The following is a 21,891-nucleotide window of genomic DNA, read 5'->3' as shown; positions in this document are numbered from 1 at the left end:
ATAGACAATGTTTCAAAGACTTATCTTCAATGGCTTTAGCCAAGTGATCATCAGAGTCAAATCTGTTTCTATTGCATCATGCAAATTTAAATCCTCCTAATTGCAATATGATCCCTTTGTGTATGGAGGCAACCATGACATGTCACATGGCCTTGGTTGCATTGCTAATTCACTCACTGGTCACACATCATAAGGGGTTAGTTGCTAGTCAAAAGTATGTCACAAAATCAAGATTTTGAAAAAAGTTTCTACAAGCTCCATCTACTATGAGGCATTGATCTGGCAGCACACCTCACATGTTATTATATGCATATCTGTGTAGCAGCTCATAGTGAGTCTTATTACATTTTGGATAGCTTATCTTGCTACTAGTTTTGCCTATGCAATTTTCGCATCTTGATATCTTTAAGTTCTTTTGATAGGCTTTGCATAGTCATACTTTGTTACCCTCACAAGTCTTATACTTAGACATACCTTAACATATCTGCCATATTCTCCCCTAAAAACTTTGCTGTTTCATTAGAAGCTCTTCAGATGCTTTGTACAACCTCAGATCTTCATTTCTCAACTTCAGACCACTTCACTCATATTGGACAAGTACTTTGGTACTTCAGACATATCCTTGGAACCTCAAATGCACTTTGGGTAACTTTTTCCTCTCTCATCCCCCATCTTGACAGACCTCCCTTGCACTTATATTTTAAGAGGTAGTTCTACAGGCAGTCTCTTTGGGATGACTTGCACTTGCACTCTGAGTTCTGAGGTGATCACTTTCTAAGTGCCCACACAGGATCTACTCTTTACAGCGGCTCACCTCAAGTCTTATTACATTTTAGATAGCTTATCTCACTACTACTTTCGCCTATGCAATTCCAGACATTCATGCTGTAGGATATAATCTGACTCACTAGCTACTCACACTTCACTTTACATCCCTTATTATGAGTCATAGTTAGTGGAGTCACCTTCGGATAGTTGTACTTCGTGCAATCAATCTTTTTGTTCATTCAGAATGATTATTTGGCCTGACCACTGCCATTTTCACATCTTGCTATCTTAGAGTTCTTTCAATAGGCTTTGCATAGTTGTACTTCAGTACTCTCACAAGTCTTACACTTAGATGTACTTTAACATACCTGCCACATTTCTCTCCTGAAAATCTCACTGTTTCATCAGATGCTTTATAGATGCTTTATGCAACCTTGGACCTTTGTTTCTTGACTTTGAACCACCTTCACTTGTATTGGACAAGTACTTCAGTACTTCAGACACATCATTGGAACTTCAGACACACCTTGGGTGATTTTTCCTTTTCTCACCTTCAATCTTAACAAGACATCTCTTGCATTTTATATCAAGAGATAGTTCTACAGGCAGTCTATTTGGATTAAACTACACTCATACCTTTGAGTTCTAAGGTAATGTAATAGCTTTTGTAGTGCCTACACAGGATCAACTCTTTACACTGTCAATAGACAGACTGGTAAATCTGGGTTTGAATTTGGATGTCAAGCAGATTCTCACAGTAACTGTCATATCCTGTGTCCTGGACCCAGACCTATCACACAAATCATTTCTGGATTTCGGGATCTGGCCAACTTCTATCTTCCGTATCTGTTCCCTTCTCAGTTAGCTTCTGTCTCTGGACATCCGGTTATATGTATGACCGGTTGTACTTAATTTCCATCTCTCTTTCATTTCTGTCTTCATTTAATTAACTTCTGATAGACTAGTGTTAGGCTCTGTCCATAGCCTCGTACTGTGCTGACTGATTCTCCATTAAGTCCTCAGTAATATATAAACCCTGTAGATTCTATGTAGTTCTTTAGTTCAAATATTATCTTAGACTCTGCTCATTCCCTCCTCTGTCCAACTTGAGTTTCTCCTCTCATTGTCCTCCATTAGTCTTAGGATTGACTCCTATAGACTTCTCACCTCCACCTCTACCTTTGGTAGTCCTCCGCTGTTTCCTTTCTAATTTGGACATCATCCAGATTAGTCTTATCACCCATTCCCTAATGTCTGCCGGAATTCCTGCACATCGGACATCAGACTCCGGGCATCATCCAACAACCTTCAGACATCATTCAACAGCCTTCAGAAGTTAGGGGCATGTACTTGGGTAAGGGGTGCAGCGCATGAGCTGAAGCCAAGTCCTTCGTATTTGACCCTTGAGCACATTCTTAACAGTAACATGATGCCTGGCCAATGAGAAAACAAGTGCTTTTTGACAAATGCAAAATAAATGATATAATTCTCTTATTATTAATATGATTTCACAATGCTTCTCTTGATGCACTGGATTGTGTCGCAAATTTCCTAAATCGATTGTAATCAGGAACCATTGACATCGTGTTACAATGATGTTTACAACCCTCATGTAAGCTTGATGGCGGGGTCTCAATCTATTACAATGTGCTTACAACATGATTGATATGGCTTCAATCCCCCCTTACCGCCATTCTTAAGTGCTTCCCTCTTGTTTCTGTTGAAATTCATATACATTACATATCTGTTGGTGACATGGGTCCTGAAAGGACGAAATTCTGCGATCTATGCCAGCAGGACCTCAAGCCGTGCAGTTGGACCACCCATCACAAGGCCTATGAGAAGAAGGCTGAGAAACAGCGCCAGAATCAAATCATGGTGGAATCCATTCAAAGGCAAAATTTAGGTGTAGCAGCAGGTACGCACTCATTTTTATCTTGGTCTGTTAACTATTTAAATTGGCTGACACGTCCAGGTTCCTCAAATCTGAGATGTGTGAGGGATGAACACGTTGTTAATGCTGCAGGAAAGAGACGTAAGTCTCATTGGATCCTTTATGTTTTACTGTTGTTATGTCACAACAGGAGAGTGTGAAGCCTGGAATGAGATAGACAATGACACAGGGCACATTGGTATGTTTGTGATCGTCATATTGTAACATATTTACATTCACAAACTACCCTTAACAGATTTTCCTGACGCAGATGTCCCTGAGCATGTGGAACCCACTTTCGAGGTTGACAACATCATGTGCGAATACCATCCAAGCAGTAAGATCCCACCCGAAGTCCATGCATTTTATGATTTCAAATGCCATTCAACACCACTTGCATCCTCTGCCCTGCCTAACATTCGCTGAGCTTGCGCTGGAGGCTTGCTTGAATAACGAGCAGACTGATCGTCTCATCAAACTTTGCAACCGGTGCACTTCCCGCCAAGAGAAGTTCACATTTCAGACACACAAGGACATTCGCGACAGGTGGGACACTGCTTCCTATTGCATTACAGGGGTTGTTTCCATCTTTCTTTCTAATGTTCAGCTTCTGATGATCCTTAAGTTGTTTACTAAAGACGTGATCTCGGCACCATATGATGGTATGATACAAGAGTTTGATTTGCATTATAAGAATCTCTGGGAGTGGGCTATCGACCTCCTTCATGATCCTTGGCTCTTTCTGCACATGGTATTTGATGCGCAACGATTCTCAAAGTTCAATGGCAAGGAATTCATAAATTTTGTAGATGAATCATACACTGCTGAAGCTTTTTGGAATATTCAAGTATGTAACACTGCTGTAGCGATTTTAGTTGCCTTCATTATTTGATCTATTATTTTGTTTCATAGTCTCAGCTACCAGATGGTGCCAAGCTGCTAGGTTTCATTCTCTATGCCGATAAGACTAAGTTGTCCTCATTCGGCACCGCAAGAGGTTACCCTGTTGTTGCTCGTCTCGCAAATCTGCCTACCAAAATTTGCAATAGTCAGGGTATAGGTGGTGGCTATGTCGTCGGATGGCTTCCAATTGTATGGAATGCATTTTCATTTAGTGGTTGACACTGATTCTATTTTGAATACTTTTTCTAGGTGAAGGAAGAGAAAGACCATGCTGGTAAACCAAGCTGAGTCAATTTCAAGAATGCAGTTTGGCATGAAGCATTCTTGAAGATTCTCTCTCTGTTAGCATTGAGATCTAGCATGGGACAATGGTTTGAATGTCTCAATGACCTTCAACACTGGTTCTTTCCTCTGATATTAATTTTATCGGCCAATTATGAAGAACAGTGAGTGTATTTGATTCAAAACATGTACATGTTACTAATAAGTTACTTGTATTCAATATTAGATGTGTTATGTTGCTAACTCAAAGGATCAAATTGTTGTGGCCATGCCCAGTTTGTCTCGTTCCCCACAACAAGCTTTTAAATACTTTGAAGATGTATCCTTGTCAAATTTCCGGTCAGTCACAGAACATCTTGAAGGTTGCACGGGACAAGGAGACCACTGAAGAGAGAGAGAACATGCTCAAACAATATGGACTTCGTGATGTCTCAGTGAGATAACTTCCACTATCTGATATATCGATGTTTTCTACTAATTTAACACAACCATTTTATTAGAACGCCTTTTGGACTGTCATGTTCATGTGTGTACATAATGCACTCTCGTGGGATAGGCTCCATTTTAACAGGGGCCTGTACCGCGATCATCTGTGGGCTGTACTGCAAAAAATAATCACTGGTTTGGGGAGAGCAAGTGTAGCTAAGATGGACAACAAGTAAGTGGTCATCTCTAATTGAAATGTCTATGTTTTCATTTTGATGCTAGTTACGAGGCATTTCCATGGTGGCGAAATCTGAAGCATTTAGCGCAAGTTATGAGCATTTCATTCAGTGATAGTAGCGTGTATGAAGATATTTCCAAGGTATGTTTCTTATATTTGTATATCCTTATTAGTAACTTGCGTTTAGATGGTGATATATGCTGCACATACCATCATCACTGAGGATGAGTGTCCACTTGGCTACCACTTACTTCATTGCATCCACCTCTTTATTGAAGTCGATATGTATTCAGCGCTTGAGGTTCACACAACCGACACTATCCATGCAGGCCAACACGCTGTGAAAGTGTTCTCAATGTATCTACAGGTACATTTTCTTGATTGATCCTCAAAAATTGTTCATTAATAGAATAATAGCAATATATAACAAAAACGGCCGACAACAGTGACAAGAACTGGAACTTTCCAAAATTGCACATGAGTGTGCATATCTTCGATGATATCGAAGCCAAAGGAGCAACCCACAACTACAACACAAAGCCGAATGAGAAGATGCATGGGTCACTGAAAGACTCATATTTGATGCATATTAACTTCAGGGATGTCGCACCACAGGTAAGACTTGATTCTATCAATTATTCAATAATTTCATGCTACAATATTTACAGATTCTTCGCATCAATCATTGACAAGTCGTAGCTGAGAATATTTGCCACAACATATCCGACTTCGATGAGTATCAGTTACAAGACATCGAAGATGCACTGGACGAAGACAATTTTGTGGTGGATGATTTGGTTGTTTTGAACGACTCCCCTCATGTAAAGCTTGGGTCCAGACAAGCTCCACAGACCTTTGAATCTGCCGAGAACACTCACAAGGATGATGGCGCATTTACTAACTTTCATATCAAGCTCAATGACTTTTTGACTAACTTTTTATTAGTGATTCAAGTCCCTCTATCAGGTGGAAAGTGGGTCCAACTCAAAGCAAGCGATAAGGTATGATCATTGTTCAGTTTGGCTGTGTTCTACTATATTGATATGGAGGGATAGATTACTGAGTGCTGGTTCTTGAAAGTCAACTATGAGTCATTGGTAGATTGTTGCCAACACACTGACTACCTTCGATGCAACCCCAAATTCTTTGAGGCTCCATGCTTTGATTGTGTGTTCATCCAGACGACCGACAAGATCATATTTGGTCGCCTGCTCTTCATTTTTGAATGCACAGTGGAGGATACAGTCTTTTCTCTCACTCTTATTCACTCATTTGATGCTCCCACTGGCGTGCACATCCGAAAGGACAAGCATCTCAACATCTTTCGTGTTCGAGCGAGACTCCGTGCACAGGCTGAGTTTTTTCAATAAGGTCGATCATCCACGGAGCTTTCCTAGTGCCAGATGGTAGCCACAACTACCTTGTCATTGACACTGTTGATACCGACATGTTTCTTCGCATAAAGGTGCTGCACCTTGAGGCAGGGCATCTTATACGTGTTTGATTTCACATCATGTCCTCCTCCCCTTATAACTGGTATATGGGCTTGCTATTATCTTCACTCATGATATCTCAGTCTTACTAATGGTCGACTGGGAGCAGGATTTCCATAGACCTGCACCTCCTCCATTCTAACTACCACTGTAACCATATTATACCTGCACTTTCAACACCGGTCTTCCTGTCAATGATTCAGTACAGTCTGTCCTGCATTTATTTAAGTACACAAAGGTCAGTATTCAGACTGCTACTCTCACTGTTCTCAAGCTGAGTAATGTTCATGCACTGAACCTCCACACAGATTCCCCATAGCAGTTGAACGGTTTATTCAAGGGTGTTTTCTCTCATGTTTGTCCACTGGCTGGACCCAGTTAAGGTAGGTTTTGACACAAATCACATCCACACAGCTTTTCTCACAGCGAGTGCAGGAGTATCTCATGAAACCTTGGGTTCACTAACTGGCCTATCCGAACATCATCGGCATTCAAGTTCAGTCATGGCCAACTGGCCAATTATCTGAACATCATCAACATTTAAGTTTGGTCATGGCCAACTGGCCTATTATCCGAACATCATCAGGATTCAAGTTGGATCATGGCCAACTGGCCTATCCAAACATCATTAGCATTCAAGTTGGATCATGGCCAACTGGCCTATCCGAACATCATTGGGATTCAAGTTCATGACCAACTAGCCTATCCGAACATCATCAGGATTCAAGTTGGGTTGTGGCCAACTAGCCTATCCAAACATCATCAGGATTCAAGTTGGATTATGGCCAACTGGCCTATCCAAACATCACCGGCATTCAAGTTCAGACATGTCCGACCAGCGTTCAGTAAGTAGCACATTCATCTTTGCATGTGTTCAATTGATGGATTGTGTCATCGACCAGACCTTCCATGAACCGACAAAGAGTCTATCATCCTGGGGAATTCTCAATTATACAAGGGTCTGTGATCAGACAATCAACTCTGGTTTGTAATGAACTGTTCTGATATGCATGTGAGGTACTAAGGTTCACCAATTTAAAGTTTTTATCTTGCGAGGGAGGCAATCATGCCCACTAATATTATAATCTATCAACATGTGGCCTTCAGTCGTGCCCTTGTTTACGTTCCCCGCAGCAGTTCGCCCTACACCGAATCACTCCAAAGATGTAATAAGATTTGGAGTTACATCTAGTGGCCTCGAGGTACCAGGGAGTGTGTGAAATTATATATAAGGTGTGTCACACCATTTTCTCCTTCTCTGCCTTTCCACTGAACGTCTAACAGTCTGAGAAATGTCTCATCTCTCAGTACAGGTGTTGGACAGTAATTCAGACGACAACTTTGATGAGGGCGACATCGATGAAGTCACGATTCCAGGGCCCAATGCTTCCAAGGGAGAAATCATAGAGGTACTTAGCAACTAACTTTATCTTTCTATGTCATACTCAATATGTTCTCCTCACGCACTCAAAGTCCTGCAACTTCAAGTTCAGCATTTGCACAAAGAAAATTGTGCCCTTAAAGAGAACAACAAGGTCCTCCTTGCTGAGAAGCCCAAACAGAAGCAGCATGTAGAAGCACCTGACAAACTTGTTGCTCATGAGCAGACCATCTCACTGTATGCTCATAAATACAGCATGACAGTGGAGATGTTTCTAGACAATGACCTTATCACCAAGAAGTGCCCAGATTCACCTACATTGTTCAATAGCAACGACCATTACAAGACCACTTTGACCCAAGAATCCGCTTTCTTGGATGAACTATATGCTCATTTCCCAGAACATGTCCATCAAGCCATGCAAAGTGTATACTTCAAGGACCTCTTATGTCACACATTTTGTTCTGTTCTAGTTATCATCTGACATATCCTATAACTGTTGTAGGTCAATAAGTGCATCAGTGATGCTTGTTCTAACAAGATCAAAAAATTATGTGGTGTCACGGGAGATATATTTGACCTTCCAGCGAAATACTTTGCCAATCCCAGTCACAACAGAGCCAGCATCGTCAAAATCCAAAAGATGCTTGGAGTGTCTGGCAAGATGCAGACTTATAAAATATTTCCGCATCTCTTGTTCCCAGGTCTGCAAGAAGACGCGACCCTGAAGACTGTTTTCGGCAATTGGATACTTTTTGCTAAGGTGTGCTATCATTCGCTCACATAGTTCTATCATGTACCCTACTTATTATGGTCTATCTAGATTCTGAGAGCCTTGCTACATGGTGTCACCTTGCTTCATCAAGAACCTTGTGGTGGATTGAAGACTAATGCTCAGAAGTGGAACTTTCAACAAGTCACGCCAGGGTCTATTGCCTGGGCAGCAGTTATGGTATGTTATTTATATTTGCATCAAAAGTCTACTGATTTGCTTTAACACAGGCAATCTTTCTACTCTCACCCGACACGGAGTTTCTGGGTTCAGGAGTGGGGAAATTGTCAACCATTAACTACAGAGACCTGTTCTTTCAATACAAGAAGCTGCTTGTTATGAAGTGGGACATGAGACACATCAAGAACATTGTGACCAGTATCGACAACCACATTTTTGGCACTGCGAAATTGTCTACCTTTCATCTCGCCGGTGGTGAAGACTTTTCAGAAGAAATCAATTGAGCGATGCTTGCACTCGACATGTTGTCAGACAGCAAAGCAGACGAGGCTCCACTGGCCTCATCAGCAATCTCAGCGGTCTCATCAGCAGCACCTGACAGTCAAATCATCATCCAGCATGAAGAACAAGGATCAGTATCTCAAGCTGCTGCTCGTACTAATGTCGAAGTGGTAGCTGGCAATGTAGATGACTTAGAAGCCTGTGATATCGGTTCAGATATAGGCAGGGGTCAAGGGAAGGCAAAGAGGGGGAAGAGGCCAATAGCTGAGGGCGCTCGTCATGGTCGTTCCTGTAAAATGTAGATGATAGTTACTATTAGCGATCCTCACTTGATCAAACATTTTAATGTTTAAATACATGGTATTTGATCTAATATTGACTCTGCGTTTGACTCAGAATCAAGGCAATTCAAATTCAGATGCTTACATAACAATGAAGTTGCAACAAATATTATCAGACAGTTCGCTTTCAGACTTGAGTAATAACAACCATGTTACAGTCAATTCCAATGGACCCTTTTGCACAAACTCTTGCTACCGCTTATTGAGTGGTCCTTTCTTTTTGCTTTACTTAAATTCCCCTCCCTATGAAGCCTGGTATGGCCACCTGCCCCAAGGCTGAGTAGTGGAGCACCACTTCCCCTTCCACCATATCTACACATTTTGACCATGTTTTTTTGCTCACTTTCTATCTAGAATATGTCCTGACCACACCCACTCTCTCACCCGCCTTCGCATTCTCACTCACCATCACATCCTATGCATCCATAACCCTTCAAGTCTGTCGGTACTTTGCCCACCCTTTTCAAATCCTCCCATTCTCACCTGCCTTCACATTCTCACCCGCCCTTTCTCACCCACGCACACGACTCACTGGACGCCACATCACCAATCCTCCTTTGAGCTCAAGCCATGCTGATCCAAGTTGGTGCCCACAGTTTGCAGTTCGTGAGTCCATCAATCCTCCTTCTACTCGAGCCATGCTGATCAAAGTCCTTGTCTGCCGTTCGCAGCATGTTGATCCTCCTTCGAGCTCTTCAAGTCTGTCAGTACTAAATTGCCCGCCCTTTTCTCACCCACCTCCCATTCTCACCCGTCGCCTTTGCATTCTCACCTGCCCTCACATTCTCACCCACCCTTTCTCACCCTGAAACCTCTGGCCGTCCATCTGATTGAGCGCAGTAACCTAGTAAGTAAGTTTTATTATTCATTTTGTGCTTCTCTCCCTGGCCAACATGCCTCTAGGAGGCGACTTGGACCAGAGGTCGTCAGGCTGCGAGGACACGCCTCTAGGAGGTGACTCTGAGCATTTAAGCCTGACGGCTTATAATTATATATATATTGTATCTATTACTATCATGTGTACTAACATATTTTGGCTCTATTCTAGACGGTCCTGATCCCCCAGTTCTCACCCCTCTTGTCAACCAGGTGCTTCTCCCGTCCCATCAACAACCCCACTCATAAGAACAACAACCACAACCACAACCAAAGATTCAGACACCCATTTGGGTCAGTCTACTAGTATTCACAACCTCCAAGAGCCGAGTGCACAGACGGCATGTGATGTGGCACAAACAAGCCAGAATGGAGGGAGAAGGTGGAGAAGGAGTCAGATGATGGAGGTATGGTTCCTTGGAGATGCGGAGGAGCAGGAGTAGAGATATATGGATGACAGCAAGTTATTATTATTATTATTATTATTATTATTATTATTATTATTATTATACAAATTTGTCTGTTAGTATCGGAATATCAAAATGACAAATAAAACATTACAATCTACAACCTGCTATTTAACATTGCAACCATCTGTTGCAGCTCATTACAATGACTAAGATTGATTGCCATACATTGCAATGGCAATTGCCGTCACAATTGCAACCATCATTACAATTGGATTACAAATGCGACTCTGCTATTGTAAGCACTTTCAATTTATGTTTGGTCTTTGAATGTTGAATTGCCTTAAAAGGTACTGAAACCCAAATTAGAAATTTGGGACATAGTTTGTGCATGATTTAATCAAAGAACAACTCCCCAAACATCTGAGCATGTCCTTGTGAGTCTGTAAACATGCAGTCAAGCAATTGTTCCAGCTTTCCTGTAGAGTTTCCCTTCTCCTGCATAGAGCAGTTGTGTATGTGATCACCATTGAAGGTGAATTCAATCTCTGAAACTTTGAGGATTGATAGCATAAAGTCAAGAGTTGATATATGACCTTCTTGTAAGATCTTGAGAACAGACTTGATATGTTTGTGTGGTGAGAGTCTGGGAGAAATTGGAACAGCCTCAGAGGTATGTGGTGCTGTGATATCAATGAAGCCAGAGTCCAACAAACAGTTGAAATCACTATCCAGAATGATCAAAGAGTCTCACATAATGTTGCAAGCAGTGATAGACTGAAGACAGTAATAGAAATAGCAATAATTAGTAGAAATAAGTTACATGGGTGATGGAACATCCATTGAATGATGCTGCCTGGCAGCTAACACACTTGAATGTTCTGTTGTCAAAGTTGATCACAGACAGTGACTCTTTGCAAGGGCTTAGCAAAAAGCTCATGTGGTTTTGTTATGCCCAAAAAGGCTTATGCATTGGAGTAGTACTAGGTGTCTCAACTATACTCTAGTATGTGGTTGTGTGTCTATGCTCACACTTGCTGTGCTCTCTATGTTCATTCTAGATGACTAATCCTTCAAAATTGCCCTTGGGAGGCTCTCTGCTTCTCCTCAGCCCTAGGACCCCCTACTCCAGCATCACATTACTGTGAGAATACACTCAACATCTAAATTCAAACACAGATTTACCAGTCTGTCTGTCAACAGTTTGCCTCATTATTCATAGACAGATTGGTCACAAGTTTAGCACTCATGCCTCAGTAGGAATGCACCCATTCCCCAGGAAGGTTTTCCCGATGACTAAGCCCCTAACTCGATGTGTAGGATGTAAAAAGGCAACCCCAATAAGATTTTTGAGGAAACACACATTGAATAAGAATTGTACAATCAAGGAAGCAATGAAGGAGTGATAAGTACTATGGAGCAAAATCTAAGAGTGACAATTTCAGCATAGAATATTCCTGAAGACCGATAGCAACTAAGACTTCTCACCTTCCTCATCAAGTAACGATTCTTCTTCTAAACAAGCTGTCACGTAATCGGATATCACCAATCGGCGTCGTTTATGTCTAAGACTTGCCTCAGTTGTGTATGATAAGATTGTATATGAGCACTTACCTCGAGGTACGCTGTATGAGCGTCAATCGTCGTGAGTCGTCTCGCTTGTCCAAGACAACATGCGTGAGTTTTGGATCGTCGAGTGCTACTATCTTTCCGCCATTCTCCTGGATGCTTCTTGAAACCTGGTCGAAGCTTAGAGTATCGAGGTTTGATATCAGGGAAACGATACTTGGTACCTGAAGAGAAAGCTCACATAGTGGAGATCTCCTGTTCATACTTGGTTTTCACCGGCATGCCGTTTCTCCGCGCATTGCCTGGCGTGTCAAGGTAAAAGCAACTACCACCGACAGTGAGAGCCGATAACCTGGAAGACACGAGACCTACAGATGCCTGAATATTGCTGTTGCATCGTATTCCCTCGCTTGGTCGTCTTCCCCCATTGCCATGTCCTGATGTCATTGTAACAGGACGACGCATCAATGAAGAAACCCTTACCTGTGACTGTGAATGAAATGTGGTGTTCGACTGTCGGGATAACTAGTGAATGATGGTTATGCCATACAATAAAATCACGCACGTTTTCATCAAGGGGCTTAACAGCGGGACTGTGGGGCACTTGGAACCACTCATCATCATCTTCCCCTTTGACATCATCGTTGTTTGAATCCGCATCAGATTCATCCTCCGTTTCACTATCTTCTGAAACGCCAGGCTTGGTGTCGACTTGAAACCAGTCCGCAAGTTCAGGATCAGTGTCCTCAGTTTCTTCAAGTTTCGGCTTAAAGCCCTCTGGGGTGATTGATATGTTCAGGCTGGCGTCTTCCTCTACAGTTCCATCAGTCATTTCTTGGTCCTCGTCAGTGTCCAGCTGATGATAATCGTCGGATTCTTGACGTGCTAAAGTGGCGTGGAAGAAGTACCTAAAACAGGTGTGATCCTTTGCAGAAACGAGTACTGCAACACCTACTTCTTTCTAAGAGGAACTAGCTCTCCCCGGTGTATACAATCCGTGACCCACTGAGGCCTGATGATGTCAACACTGTCCTTGTCAATCAACAGCTTGATGTCGTAAGCTGCGAGATTGTGATCAGTCCCTCGGAGTAGTTGAAATATCAATGCACAGATACTCACGCGTAGCCGTCCCTCCATAAATGACTGTAACAGGCTGTTTGGATGTAACGACTTGCACGCAGCTACCCCCATTGGCATGGATCCTGTGGGGAACTCAGATCTAGATGATTTTTTCAGATATGACCCTGTCTTACAATTTCATCAGTTCCTGACGGTCTTGATTGCCTGTTCTTGATTTTGGGTCTGACGACACCACTTACAATCAAAGTCACCGTTGATCGAACACCAGGCAGTAAGGAGGACTCACTGAATTTCATATCCTCAAATAGATCTGACTCAATCTCGACTGCACGTAGATTAGGTCCTTGGTATTGTGGTAGGACAGTAGCCTGAAAGATGCTCAGACAACGATAGCACGAAAATCCCTAAACATATATACCTTCTTTGCCGTTGTCTTTCGCTTCTTCTTGGACATGCTACTAAAGATTATCATGGGTATCGATGAGAAAATCAACGATCAGTTACCCGGCATCACTTTCCATCTTTCTTTTACGCTCGGAGCGCATACTCTCCAGAACAGCTAAAACAGGTTAAGCTTTGTACTGATGGAATACAAAGGCATGCACCTGATGCGGTCATGCAGTCTGCAATGTACAGGTCGTCGCGAATTGACAAAGCTCGAGGAAACCTCATAGTAACGCCCAAATGATATTGGTCTATTTCACATGGCACATCAGCGAGACAGCGCGTTCAAAATGATTGCCTGATACCTGAAGTCGTGATCTCAGCTGCCTTAACCTTCAGTATGAACGAACTGACAATTATATCGTCAGCCTGTGCCAGCAGATAAAGTGTGGGTCATACTCCTCTGGTTCCAGATACAAATCGCCTTTGTCTTCGTATGCCTTTTTTGCAGTTTGTAGAAATTCTGGGGGATGTTTTGGATCCCATACTTTCCAAGGCTTTTGTCTGAGCCAGATGTAGTCTGCAAATGACAAACCTGTGCCCACTCGGACAAAGGTGCTGTACCTAGTATCCAGGAATGTTTATACACAAGACGCTGAATCTATTGCAAGACTTACTTCGGTTCTTCGTCACCCTCCGGGCGCCGATCGTCGAGGACTGCGCAGATGAGTGTCGAGACACCTCCTGAACGTTTTCTAGTGCCGTAATTGCCAGCTACGTTGCGGTTGTATGCTGAGTAAAGACAGCAAATTTACTGACTCACCGACTACTAACACGTCCACGGTCTCGCCCATATTGTCCTGAAAGTACTGTGAGCGTAAATGTAAGGGGGCGCCTCGACCTATTTACCATATATTCTGGCTTAACCTTGATCCAATCCTTGTTTCTGCCGTTTAAGATGTACTCGGAGTCGGGGTGTTTGATCACAAGGCCTTCCCCTCTTGACGCCATCACTTCGTCCATCTTCTGCCGAACATCTTTGGCGGTCTTGCCTTCGAACTCCGCGGTGAATTCAATGCGGCCCGGAACCTCTTTGATGCATGCGCGCAAGTTGCGTTTGCGGAACTTGAGTGACTTCTGGTGGAGGGACATGCCATTGAGATAGAGGAGGTCAAAAACCTTAACTACATTGAAGTAAGGGTTGCTGCAAAATCTAGAATAGTGCGCACATACAGCATGGTCTAGGATTGTGCTCCTTCTTTGATTTATCTGAGGGATATCATAAGCATTTAGACAGATGACTGACTGGAGACACTGACCAAGTGCAGCTGTCTTCAAGGTACCAAATGGCAAGTTACGTTCAGAAACAGGGTCCCAGACTAGCATTTCTCCATCGAGAATGATACTGCAACATGACTTCAATTACAAACGAATGAAACGCCGAGATAAACTCAACTCGTCGATCCGCTCATCGAACGCAGAGTCGATAAAAGGAGTTAAACTGCCCTGCCCGACATGCTGTCCGTACAAGTAAGTATAATCTTTTCCTTTCCTAAATCAAGGGTCAACTCAGGTCATTGGTACACGTGACAAATCCTACCTCGAACAGTAGAAGTATTCATTTCCGCGCTTGTGCAGCTGCATGCGCTCGCCATCAAGTTTCTCTTCGATAATAAATTTATGTCCTTGCATTTCCTTCACCGAGTCCTCAATCTTATGGGCCGGTCTTTTGCACAGCATCGGCGCAAATGCACGGAACAATTGGATGGATTTATCCTATGTCACATCAGCTCTGAAATCTTCAATGAATAGGGAAATTTATACCTCGGCATTCAACCTCCTTGAAGGATCCCATAGCTCCCACGCAACCTTCTTGAGGTCCGAACAGATGTTGAACAGATCTTGCGCATCCGGATGGAACACGCCAAAGACGGTGGTTTCCTTCACAGAAATAACCATGTCTTGAAAAGTTGACACATGATTGAAGCCATGATGGAAGAAAACATGCCTTTCAAAATTATACGTACAATCCACCGCTGTTCCTCAGCAGTAGCACGATTGTAAATACGCTGCAGGATTCTGGACTGAATGTCACTGTGTACTATTGTTAGCCAAAGAGCCTATCGAAAATCATCATGCGTACTGCTTGCCGATGTTCTTGGACAAGTCATCCAGAATTTCATTCAAATCGTAGATTGTCAGGCTTCCCTCGACGACGGAGGATCGCTTGCCCACGACCTCGTACAAAACTGTGGGGAAGTCACCAGAGCTTTTCTAGGAAAAGCTCAACAAACGCGCTCGACAAACGTAATACAAGATACAAACATCTTTTTCGGTAGGCTTCTTCCAGTGGTGCAAGCGGATCGCATCTGGATCTCTTATGCCGAGTGGGATCAGTTTGATGTAGGTCTTGGCGAGATTCTTCTCCTTCAGGCCATACACAGCACGCTCACGATCTTTCTGCTCACACGTTCAGCTTACCTGAATAATTTCTAAAGTGACAGAAAACGTGCCTGCGGGAGGATCAGGCGGAGAACGGGATAAAGATCATGCCCGATTTCTTCTCTCCAATGCTGGCGCCACAGACGTGTCAAGACTGGTTTTGTTCGTAGACAAAAACATACGTTGAACCAGACATCCAAAAGTCGCCGTCTCCGTTCGTGCTTTCTTTCTGTTGATAACTTCTCAAATAACCCAGCTAGTACTGAAAAGGGAGCACTGCCATTGTTTTGCGGAGGAAGTGGATAGGCTATAGTTTCTTCATCGTGAATCGGTCCTGGTGAGCCTGAAGGCGATGTCGGTGCAGGCGTAGGCTGCATCATTATCTGATGAAATCAAGAAAACAGATATGTTGTTCTTGGTTGTAATAGTACTTTGCAAGTCCTTGTAGTGTCAGGGGATGGTGGAGGTTGGCAGTAAGAAAGTCAAAACGCGTGACTCGAACTAATGAGCGTGTTATTTGTTTCTATTTGGCTACTCTTTGCTCGAAAATCTGTCAGCCCAATCTTCCTTACTAACTACTATGGACAACGACGACTATCCAAGGCTTCCGCGGCGGAATCGTAGCGGGGATGACCCAAAGATGATTGGACTATGGAAGGTCGGAAGGACTATTGGCAAGGGAAGCTCAGGTATCTATCTGGGTTGCTGGCAAACCATGCGATTTCACTGATCCCAACTAGGCCGCGTAAGGATCGCACGACATTCAAAAACAGGTCAATATGCCGCAGTAAAGATTGTGTCTAAAAACATCCTCGTGAACTCTATCACCAAACTTGTCGACTCCGCGGAGCATATGCTTCTCAGCATTGAACGTGAGATCGTGATCATGAAGCTCATCGACCATCCAAACATAATGCGCCTCTATGACGTGTGGGAGACCTCCAGCGAGCTCTATCTTATTCTTGAGTACGTAGAAGGTGGCGAGCTCTTCGATTATCTGTGCAACAAGGGGCGGCTATCCACCTTCGAAGCATTGGGCTACTTCCAGCAAATCATCTCCGCAATCGACTATTGCCATCGACTCAACATTGCGCATAGAGATCTCAAGCCTGAGAACCTTCTCATGGACCAAAACAAGAACATCAAGGTCGCAGACTTTGGTATGGCTGCTTGGCAGGCCAGGTCCAAAAATGGATTACTTCAGACGGCATGTGGAAGCCCTCATTATGCGGCCCCGGAAGTCATCATGGGGAAGGAGTACAATGGACGCGCTTCTGATATCTGGTCCTGTGGCGTGATTCTATTTGCCTTGCTTGTGGGACGCCTTCCGTTCGATGATGAGGACCTACCAACACTGCTAGATAAAGTCAAGTCGGGAAAGTTTGATATGCCAGCCGGGATCGATCTCTTGGCCAAGGATCTTATCACAAAGATGCTGCAGAAGGACGTTGTGAAGCGCATCACGATCCCTGAAATTCTCGCTCACCCATTCTACCTTTCCCAAAAGCCAAAGTCTGTGGACGCGAGCACGCCGAGGCTCAATGATATAGCAAGACCTCTCTCTGACCTTGAAGACATTGACCAAGATATTCTCGCGAACCTCCGCACGCTTTGGCACGATACATCCGAGGAAGACATCAAAGCTAGCCTCAAGAGCTTCGAGCCAAACTGGCAAAAGGGCGTTTACCGACTGCTCACCAATTATCGGGACAAGCACTTGGAAAATTATGACGAGGAAGAAGAGATGGTGCAAAGAAAGTCACGTAGGAAGAAATCAATTGAGAATGACCCTCAGGGCATGACTGGGACCACATCCCAAACACCCCACCTGGCACGCGCGCCTTCATTTCTTCCTCCTCGCGCAGCTCCTCCGACCCCGCGTAGGGCAGCTGGTCGCACGCTTCCCCTGCACAGCGATGATAGTGATAGAGACTGCATACAACTAGGCGCTCCTCGTATAACTCTGTGTTCACCGACACCGCCACGTCCAGGGGCTGATCTCCGCTCTCCTTTGTCGTCGTATATCACATCTCTAACATCGCCCTTATCGCCCACGGCTGGTTCTACAAATTTGCCCGCGATTGAAGTCCCGGAACTCGAGGATGATAAGATGCAGCATTTTTTCCAGCAAATTGTGGAACATCTTAATGCAATGGAGGCGCGGACTGCAGGCACACCCCATCTTGATCTTGGAAACACCTCAGCTCTACCCGCACCTGTCAATATCGAATTCGACAAGCATCGGAAAGGCAACGTTGTGCAGACCAGAGGCTATTCGTCACCCCAGGAGATCATATCCGACGCGGATATAAGGCGCGAACGACGAAGCCAGTTCGGAGAGGTCGATAAGGAGAATATATCTCTCAGTGTCAGTGGACCCGGAATCGTCAAGAAGTCATCTCTGCGGAGCAACGATGCTGACAGACGGCCTGCGCTCCGTGTGCAAATCATTGAGCCACCGCTCAACAAGCTACGCAAGAAAGGCGGCGGTGACACCCCGGCCGCCGTCTCACCTGCGTTTTCTGACAGCTCATTCACTCTTCCCGCGACGCCGCGGCGGCGTTGGCTTGATAGTGTTTTCAAGTTCAAGCCAGTAACGTACCAGCTTCTGTCCACGCATGACGGGTTCACATCACGCGAGGAGTGCCGTCGAATGCTGGTGAACATGGGCGTCCGCGTAGTCCTCACGCATGCGGAACATTCAGGTGTGCTCAAGTGCAGAACAGATGATACGAAGGATCTATCTGGATTTCTTCCGGCGCTGAAGTCAGTGCGGTTCCGCGTGGAGATGCAGAAGCCAACGCCTCTGCAAATCACTGCTGGATATCAGGTTGTACTACACTTGATACAGGAAAGGGGCGCGTTATCAAGCTTCCAGGTAATTTATCAAAGGCTGAGAAGGAACTGGGAGTTGGACATTCCACGAATGCTGATGACACCGAATAGTCCACTTTTCAGCCCCACAGAAACCGAGATGGGAGGGTACGAATTTAGCGAGAGGTTGGTATACGTTGATTAGCTCGCTGGTACGATCTATGAGACATGTAAAATTATTTTACAGTAGATACCGCCAATATTAGTATTCAAATTTTGTATCTCAGCTATGAAAGTGGACCATCCATCATCATCATCATCATCATCATCATCATCATCATCATCATCATCATCATCGTACTTGCGAACCATGATGGCAGTTCAATGAGGAGCGTGTCATCACGATCAGTGACCATGGCTTCATCGATGGCTTGCGGAGGAACTGATTCTTTGAGGGAATGCTTGTTTTGATATGATTGCAGATCTGACATAGGATCCACACTGATGATTCGGATGAAACGTAGGAGCTGGATGTAAGCAACTTCCGTCTGATCCCATTTGCGGAATAGCTTGACGGTAGCTTCATGTGTAAGATCAGGCACACCTGCGCAATATGATCAACAAAGGCAAGGCAGTATGAATAAATCAATCTTACACATTCCTGTGCGGTATTGTTCTGATATACGGAGCTTGATCTCGTCCAGCTTCAACTCCTTGGTACTTTTTTGTCGGGCATGACGTGTTAACCACACATTACTAGTGATGGAATGTAGCTCTTCGAGGGAGAGCGTGCCTTCTGGATGTATTACATGGTAGACAAATTCGTATACATCGGCTGAGGTTCACCGTATGAGACATCAACGCAACATGGGATACGCACCCTGGGCAGACCCGGCAGAGTCTGTGTCAGTGTCACTGCGGGCAAAGTCGAAAAGGTAAGGCCGTTCAGATGAAGATCAAACGGGGTGGGAATGTAATACAACATATGGATAGGTGGCGCAGTAGATGCGGCGCAGAAATTTTAAAAGGGAGAGGAATCCTCGACGACGACAAAGTGTAAAATATCAAGGTTAACACTATCCCACTAGTTTGAGACCATTTATTTTAGATTCTAAATCATATAGGAAGGCTTGCCATTCTTCGTCTGAACTCAAAGACGTGACGCCACGGGTCGGGATCCCAATTGATGCGCAAAATGTTAAATCACTGCAAGATCATTGAAACCCAATCCGGACGGCCGTGATTTTATGTGGCAAACACATTGTAGCTCCTCTATACACGCAATCTCAATTTTAAACCATGTCCGCATGTATGGCCAGCTCATGGCCAGCTCGATTTTTAACACTTTGTTCGTCAGGCAACGGGGTTAGGGATATACATGGGATGTAAAACTTTCGTTCCAAGGTCGCCACTGCAGCCGCAGAATACTGATGTCACATTTCCTCAGACTTTGTGTTTTATAGTTCGGGCTTCTCTTTTTCTCGTTTGCCCGCTCATGTGATTCGAATGAATATTCGCTGCTCTGGCGCTGCAGCGCAGCTCAGCGTCAGCGTCAGCGCTCATATCAACTCGCCATCAGCACTATCAGCTCGCCACAATAGCGCCGTTCACAGTAAAATCGCCTCTGATACAGGAAACTTACAAAGCGCCTCGATGACATTATCCAGGAGTCTTCAGCACTCAAGTCACATCTCGTTCAGCAACTCAAAAATCTCAGCAACGCAGTTCCCGAGCTAGTCAACTTTGATATCTCTGTTAGTGTTTTCGCTCCCCTTTCTGAGGAAGACTACTTATTTGTATAACTGTAGCTCGCCCAACAAGTAATTCCACACCTTAGCGACGCCCGTAGTGCCAAGGCTCCGTTTCAGCTTGCAACAGTGTTGTCGTACGCCAGGCAGACTGCAACGTCCACTGTCGCCAAGGACATGAAACCTGGGACCTCCTGCTTCGAGGCGGTTGGTGAAGCTATTGCCCAGTTATCAGCGGAGTGCAACAAGTTACTCCCTTTGGCAATGGAACCTGAGAACGTGTTCAAGAGTAGGCTTCTTTTAGCTTTGATATTCGTCAAATATCATGCTAACGATGGCCAAGTCTCTGGCACACCACCGTGGGTCCTACGAATTGAGGAGATCAGAGCCAGAATGACTACCAATGTCGAAGCCGAGCAGAAAGCCGCACAGCTGCAGGAGGAAATACAAGGACTTTCACGGAGTCTCAAGACGAAAGACCAAGTGATACAGAAGTCAGAGGTGAAGATCGAGCACATGGAACGGCGCATGGAAGCAGTCAAGGAGCAAGTGGATACCATTGGAGATCTTGACATCGAGCTCTCGAAAGCGCGCAAGCAGGAACATGCATACAAAGAGGCAATGGAACAACTTTAGGCAGACCTGGATATGTTCGAGCAAGATAATGCGAAACTGAAGGCGTTGGTTGCGGGTTCGGAGCGACAAGGTATGTTTCTTTATATTGGGGTCAATTGCACGGTCTGATAACTTGCCGTGTCCAGCTGCTAGCACACAACCTGTCGATTCAGAGAATGTCCCCATGGAGGGTAATGTGGAGACACCGCACCTTCTGGAGCAGGTCCGTGCAGGTCTAGACCCATCTCATCATCGTTGTTCTGACTCTCACATAGATCAAGGCTCTTCGTGGCACCGTCCGCTTCTTGCGCACAGAAAACTCGTATCTCAAGGGACAGGACCTACTCAAGGAAATACAAGCACTACCACATCTCCCAGAACATATCAGTCGCGTACGTACACCTCCGCTGGACCCCTCAGGACAATCCGACACAGATGAATCCGATACAGAGCTTCCGCCCGCTCCTCCTACCATTCGCTCGCTCGCCACAGAAACTAAGGTTCTCTACCGGGACATCATCAAATTCTCTTCATCGCCTCGTGTTGTTGATCTATCCGCTCTTCATGCAAAGAGAGCAGAAAGTGATTGTAAAGGTGGGAAGATGTGGATGCGGAGGAAGGATAGCCCTGCTCAGCAAGTCCTTGATCGGAAAATAGAGGCCGAGAGACTTAGCAGACGCATCAGAAGCCTATTGGATCGTGCAAATGCGCTATGAGGGGTTTCATTAATATCTCCAGTGATTGTATTAACTAAATACATAGTTCACACTCGCTCGTTCTATCTCTAGTAATGATCATTTCCCCCGACTAGGGATACAGGTTGAGCCACTCCTCTATGTGCCGCAGTTAGAGTACAGAGAAATCCAACAAACGACTACAAATCATTCAGATTCATTCTAGATCCCATGAAGCTAACTCCCTCTGCTTCGTTTTTATGTACAATCCCAGAGTATCCCT

General features: G+C 44.5%; 6 protein-coding genes across 6 annotated transcripts; 4 read left to right on the top strand and 2 right to left on the bottom strand.

Annotated features, from left to right (window-relative positions):
• Window positions 1-2,523: 2,523 nt before the first annotated feature.
• Window positions 2,524-5,920, top strand: F5891DRAFT_974232 (uncharacterized protein; the record flags this gene model as incomplete). The annotated part of the gene is made up of 17 exons (XM_041376437.1): window positions 2,524-2,686; window positions 2,744-2,803; window positions 2,853-2,900; window positions 2,958-3,038; window positions 3,277-3,548; window positions 3,614-3,793; window positions 3,854-3,878; window positions 3,951-4,050; window positions 4,113-4,161; window positions 4,231-4,320; window positions 4,387-4,412; window positions 4,443-4,544; window positions 4,595-4,691; window positions 4,738-4,917; window positions 4,968-5,165; window positions 5,294-5,551; window positions 5,732-5,920. 17 exons carry the CDS (start codon window positions 2,524-2,526, stop codon window positions 5,918-5,920), a joined length of 2,118 nt encoding a protein of 705 aa, XP_041233104.1.
• A 1,559-nt stretch (window positions 5,921-7,479) lies between these two features.
• F5891DRAFT_1180531 (uncharacterized protein) lies at window positions 7,480-8,960 on the top strand (the record flags this gene model as incomplete). The annotated part of the gene is made up of 5 exons (XM_041365949.1): window positions 7,480-7,851; window positions 7,930-8,187; window positions 8,248-8,376; window positions 8,427-8,631; window positions 8,689-8,960. The coding sequence occupies 5 exons, from the start codon at window positions 7,480-7,482 to the stop codon at window positions 8,958-8,960; spliced, it is 1,236 nt and encodes a 411-aa protein (XP_041233103.1).
• A 2,639-nt stretch (window positions 8,961-11,599) lies between these two features.
• Window positions 11,600-16,224, bottom strand: F5891DRAFT_995985 (ATP dependent DNA ligase domain-containing protein). The gene is made up of 29 exons (XM_041378336.1): window positions 15,940-16,224; window positions 15,829-15,888; window positions 15,641-15,775; window positions 15,459-15,589; window positions 15,324-15,409; window positions 15,140-15,276; window positions 14,916-15,091; window positions 14,772-14,867; window positions 14,635-14,720; window positions 14,549-14,584; window positions 14,225-14,499; window positions 14,139-14,175; window positions 13,993-14,089; window positions 13,775-13,939; window positions 13,681-13,724; window positions 13,537-13,626; window positions 13,436-13,490; window positions 13,350-13,386; window positions 13,218-13,299; window positions 13,105-13,165; window positions 12,971-13,053; window positions 12,807-12,912; window positions 12,417-12,759; window positions 12,335-12,364; window positions 12,224-12,288; window positions 12,093-12,176; window positions 11,897-12,031; window positions 11,771-11,847; window positions 11,600-11,708 (listed from the first exon to the last, which is right to left on the bottom strand). The coding sequence occupies exons 1-29, from the start codon at window positions 16,135-16,137 to the stop codon at window positions 11,695-11,697; spliced, it is 3,021 nt and encodes a 1,006-aa protein (XP_041233102.1). The 5' UTR covers window positions 16,138-16,224; the 3' UTR covers window positions 11,600-11,694.
• An 89-nt stretch (window positions 16,225-16,313) lies between these two features.
• Window positions 16,314-19,175, top strand: F5891DRAFT_204536 (Pkinase-domain-containing protein). The gene is made up of 2 exons (XM_041370887.1): window positions 16,314-16,446; window positions 16,498-19,175. The coding sequence occupies exons 1-2, from the start codon at window positions 16,338-16,340 to the stop codon at window positions 18,774-18,776; spliced, it is 2,388 nt and encodes a 795-aa protein (XP_041233101.1). The 5' UTR covers window positions 16,314-16,337; the 3' UTR covers window positions 18,777-19,175.
• Window positions 18,818-19,556, bottom strand: F5891DRAFT_1219503 (uncharacterized protein; the record flags this gene model as incomplete). The annotated part of the gene is made up of 3 exons (XM_041369385.1): window positions 18,818-19,175; window positions 19,227-19,406; window positions 19,463-19,556. 3 exons carry the CDS (start codon window positions 19,554-19,556, stop codon window positions 18,859-18,861), a joined length of 591 nt encoding a protein of 196 aa, XP_041233100.1. The 3' UTR covers window positions 18,818-18,858.
• Window positions 19,557-20,653: 1,097 nt separating this feature from the next.
• Window positions 20,654-21,665, top strand: F5891DRAFT_1219493 (uncharacterized protein; the record flags this gene model as incomplete). Its single annotated transcript, XM_041369384.1, has 3 exons — window positions 20,654-20,678; window positions 21,081-21,157; window positions 21,210-21,665. 3 exons carry the CDS (start codon window positions 20,654-20,656, stop codon window positions 21,648-21,650), a joined length of 543 nt encoding a protein of 180 aa, XP_041233099.1. The 3' UTR covers window positions 21,651-21,665.
• Window positions 21,666-21,891: the final 226 nt, after the last annotated feature.

This window comes from Suillus fuscotomentosus (assembly GCF_016647785.1).
Source record: "Suillus fuscotomentosus strain FC203 chromosome Unknown F5891scaffold_2, whole genome shotgun sequence".
Taxonomy (NCBI): domain Eukaryota; kingdom Fungi; phylum Basidiomycota; class Agaricomycetes; order Boletales; family Suillaceae; genus Suillus; species Suillus fuscotomentosus.
This window is presented reverse-complemented; position numbering and strand designations above follow the sequence as displayed.